At 36.7% G+C, this 4,360-nt stretch overlaps 1 protein-coding gene across 2 annotated transcripts; it reads right to left on the bottom strand.

Moving 5' to 3' along the window:
• Window positions 1–1,022: 1,022 nt before the first annotated feature.
• LOC132187977 (F-box family protein) lies at window positions 1,023–2,735 on the bottom strand. 2 transcript variants are annotated; one of them, XM_059602400.2, is made up of 2 exons: window positions 2,471–2,735; window positions 1,023–2,373 (listed from the first exon to the last, which is right to left on the bottom strand). In XM_059602400.2, the coding sequence occupies exons 1-2, from the start codon at window positions 2,508–2,510 to the stop codon at window positions 1,301–1,303; spliced, it is 1,113 nt and encodes a 370-aa protein (XP_059458383.2). In that variant the 5' UTR covers window positions 2,511–2,735; the 3' UTR covers window positions 1,023–1,300. The 2 variants fall into 2 exon arrangements, with proteins under 2 accessions (XP_059458383.2, XP_088369765.1); XM_088513639.1 differs by having other exon boundaries at window positions 1,023–2,735.
• Between the last annotated feature and the right edge of the window lie 1,625 nt (window positions 2,736–4,360).

The following is a 4,360-nucleotide window of genomic DNA, read 5'->3' as shown; positions in this document are numbered from 1 at the left end:
GTACTTGTAGGTACACCAAACAGTATATTAACTATAAATAGATTCCGTTTCCCATCCCCCCTCCGCCCCCCTCCCCCCCCCCCCCCCCCCCCCCCAGTACATAAGCAAAACACGCCAAGAAACAAGAATAGAACCAAAAAAAAAAACGCACTCACACGCACAAAGGAAAAAGGACAAAAGAAGATGAAGAAAAAGAAAGAGCCAAAACAAAAAGAGTTGGGAAGGGGAGGGAATTAAGTGGGATTGAGATCACTAAAGGACGGATGAAACTAGGTGTATGGGTAGGGGCACTAGCCCCTCAAAAGTTTTAGAGTTTTCTAATGTTTACCCTTTAAAATTAATTTTTTGCCATTCAGAAAGTATTATTTTTAGTTGTCCCATGAAACTAAATTTCTAGTCCGGTCCATGCTATGGAGATGGAAGAAAAAATGAATATTTCTACAAACTAAGGGCTCTATCAGATTTGGAGGAAAACTTGGTCAGATTGGAGGAAGTTCCTGCTGCCGCCAGACCACTAGCCCTTCCTCCGCCAAACGCCTAACAAAATTTGGATAGGATTACTAACAAGGTTCTTCTACAATCAACATTGTCAAGGCTGCGAATATCTCATTTGAGAGCATCCAAGAACATCTTCAAGCTCTCAAGTCTCAAATTTTGGATAGGATTACAAACAAGGTTCTTATTTAAAGATAAATAACATGATCAGACTAAAGGCAACAAATTTGCAGTTTGATCATGCAACCAATAACTGCCAAGAGATGGCGTTATATAGACTTGCTTGGTTGCTTTCTTGCTGTAAAACTGTAAAAGGAAGAATGAAAAACTCTTCTTTTATGAGTTACCGATGCGAAGATCAAAGCTTGAGAATCAAAAAATGGATCTTGAAGTTTCATGGAAACCTTGAGAAGCAAACTAAATATAGTACTGAACTATATACAGAGCAATGTGATGGGATCAGCATCACCAACCAAAATGAATCAGAAATATGCACAAGTAGTAGTAATAATCAACTTCATGCAATATCATTGAACAAAGAATATCTTTTATTTACCTTTCAAGCTGAGGAACAAGGAGAATTAAATTTCCGAATCCAAGAAAAAACCAGCCTCACTGTTTTTCATTTGCAAAAGTGAGGAGATTCAAGCCCAAACGACAGCTTAAATTGAAAACTTTACACTTAAATAAGTAAAAAAACCATCAAATTTTCAACAAATAAAATTGGCCAATTGAGTAGCAGTGCTTTGTTTCGACAAAGAAGTTTATTTACAGCAGAGTTCAGCAGATGTAGTAAGTCCACACCTTAGTGACAGGAGAATATTGTGCTCCTGAATGCATGAGCTGAGAACCACAATGGAAGCGTCGAGCCGTTCTTCACGGAGTACATTTCTTTCCACACTCGATTCTTCCGCTGATACACCAACACCTGCTTATGAGTTGCTAGGAAAACATATTCACCTGTCTGACTTATCGGGAAAATGCCCGGAACAAGTCCTCTGATACATCTAAGACTCACCCTATCAGCCAATTGCCATTCTTCCCTCTCATAGTCTTTCAATACCCAAATATTCATCCAAGCATCTGATATCTGCACCACGGACAGGCAACCATCTGATTCCAACAAATAAATCCTATTCCCAGCAGAACCATAGCTGACTTGCTCAGGCAATGGCATCTTCCTCCATATCTCACAATCCAAATCAAGCACAAGAATGCCAGACCAACTACCTGTCAACCAATGCAACGAGCCATTCACAAACACAACTTGATTCCGATTCATGTGCGTGAAATGATCATCTTGAAATGACACAAACTTTGTCCATTTGTTCAACTCCGAATCAAAAACCAAGCATATAAAAGTTCCATCCGACCTATGACCAAAAGAGCGGTGATAGCCCGCCAACACAACCTTAAATTTCTGACTCGAGGAATCGCATGCCAAACCAACCAGAATGGCCTCACCATCAGGGTAAAACCGAGTCACAGGCCTCTCTCTACTCCTAGGAAGCAACCTCAACTCCCTAGTCATTGGATTGCAGATATAGTAAACACCCTTATCAGGAATACTCGAGCAACACAGCAAGCCATTACACGAGGCTCTAACCTTAACTCTATCTTTCAAGAAATCCAAAGAAAATTCAGAAACACCCCTCAGATTATCAACACAAATCAAGCAAGATTTCGATTCTGATGCCTCTGAGACCTCAACCAATACCATAGGGTTCTTGACAGACAATTCATTATAGAGCTGGACAAAATACTTGTCCGAGGACAATCTGTTCCAAAGTTTACACACGGTTTTGCTTCTGAATAGGGACTTCACCGGCAATCTTGCAAGAATTTGAAGAACAACTTCGTCCGGGAAAAACCCATCCCCTTGTGAATTCATAATTAGCAAATTCCAAGAAGAAAAAAAGAAAAATTTGAGATACCCAGATGTGAAAATCGATAGAAAGGTCCAAGCTTTGCTTACCAGATGAAAATCCCGATACGGGTATTCGGCGAAAACTCATTTGATGCGTGTGAATCTGAGTGGGGCTTTTCACTTTTTGCCTTTTGAGTTCGTCATTTTCTTGACTCCGTTGGGCAGTTTTATCATAGTATTTTTCTTGACCAAGCCCCAAGAGGGCCTGAGACTTTGGGGTATAAACAAATTGGCTCTGGCTGCAGAGAGAGAAAGATCTGCAAAGTGTAAACAAAGGAGAGAATCTGATGGAAACTCGAGAGCCGGAGAGAGAATATGACGGTGAATGAAATTATTTGGACCAATTTGATTAACGGTTGTGATTTAACATAAGAGGCAATTTGGGCTTGTGGACCCTCACCAGATTGGCTAATGGGCTATTCGCGGTGATGATGGGGTCAGGCATAAACGAGTTGGATATCCAATGGACCAATGGCAATGAATATGGCATACTTAAGGGAAATGCCACATGCCATAGACGTGGCCTTCACCAATCAACTCATATATATATTTCCCTTTTCCCCCTCTCCCGCTTTGAATTAAAAAAAGAAAAAAAAAAAAAAAAACTTATATATATATATATATATATATATATACACTTACATGTTAACCCTTGTTTAAAAGAAGAAGAAGAAAAAAAAAAAAGGAAAACTCAAATAGGAGTATAAGAGCGTTCCCAATAGGCTCTCTAAATACCAATTTTCAGTCAAATTTGGGCTAATTTACAAGAAAAACATGCTCCAACTAACTCTCTACTCTCCTCCCTATATTTAGTTTTGTCATAAACCTCCATACAAAGAGCCAAAATTCACTCCCTACTCATTTTTTTTATGTTATTTCCTCTCACTCTCTTTTCACTTTAATGCAATACACTTCTTTTTCCAACTCTAGATCGTGTTACAATAGAGTAATATATAAAGATTTTGTTATATTTTAGTTACTTTTAAAGTTGCTCTTCAGATTTTAAAAAATAAAATTTTCTCCTCAAATTTAGTTTGTATTTGAAGAGCTCACTATCAGAACTACTTGTGAACATACTCGGGTTTGAATTGATTAAACTCAACTCAATTATTAAATAGGCCGTTCGTGAACATGAAATTATGCCCACTTATTAAACAATACAGACTCGTATAAACTTGACTCAATTTGGTTAATGTTTGTGAACAAGCTCATACAAAGCTCGACTCATATATATTTATTAATATGTACATATATATTAATACGTGAGGTAGTATATTATTTATCAAGTAAAAGTAGTAAATATATATTAAATATGTGAGCATAAATTAAGTAACAAATAGCAATAGTCAAGTCTCCAAGAGGTAGCCACGCCTTATAAAGCGGTAGTATCTAGTTCGAATCTCCCTCCCTCCTCTTGTGTGAACATGTCAAAAAAAAAATAGCAATAGTCAATATATATTAATTAACAATAATTAATTGGATATATATCGAATAATAAAAGTAAAAAAAAAAAAAAAAATGTTTGTTAATGTGTTTTAGGAGTACTTTTTGTTTTTAATTTGAAAAAAATGTGGTGAAGTGACATAAAAGTAAAAGCAATTTTGAATATTTTGTGTTTGAAATTATTTATTAAATTATTAATGTTTTTGTTTTGGAGACAAGAAACAAACATAACGGGGTTGAGCATGCATCTTGTTTTGATCAGAAGTCAAATGAAATGGCCTCCAAGAAATATTTTAAATTTACTTAATTGCTTCTTGGGATTTGTAAGGGGAGATCAATAAGATTAAAGAGATCGAGGGCATTATGATAACTATAGGGTTTTGGAAGGTCAATTACTTGTACGATGTAATTTCTCATCATATAGATATTGAGTTGTAAGCTCAATCTTACTTCTGTCGTGATTAAGATTTTATTGGATTAGGGAGGTTACGTCTA

The sequence above is a fragment of the Corylus avellana genome, chromosome 2, assembly GCF_965113065.1.
Source record: "Corylus avellana chromosome 2, dhCorAvel1.hap1.2, whole genome shotgun sequence".
Classification (NCBI taxonomy): Eukaryota; Viridiplantae; Streptophyta; class Magnoliopsida; order Fagales; family Betulaceae; genus Corylus; species Corylus avellana.
Note: the sequence above shows the minus strand (reverse complement) of the source record. Positions and strands in the feature narration are given on the sequence as shown.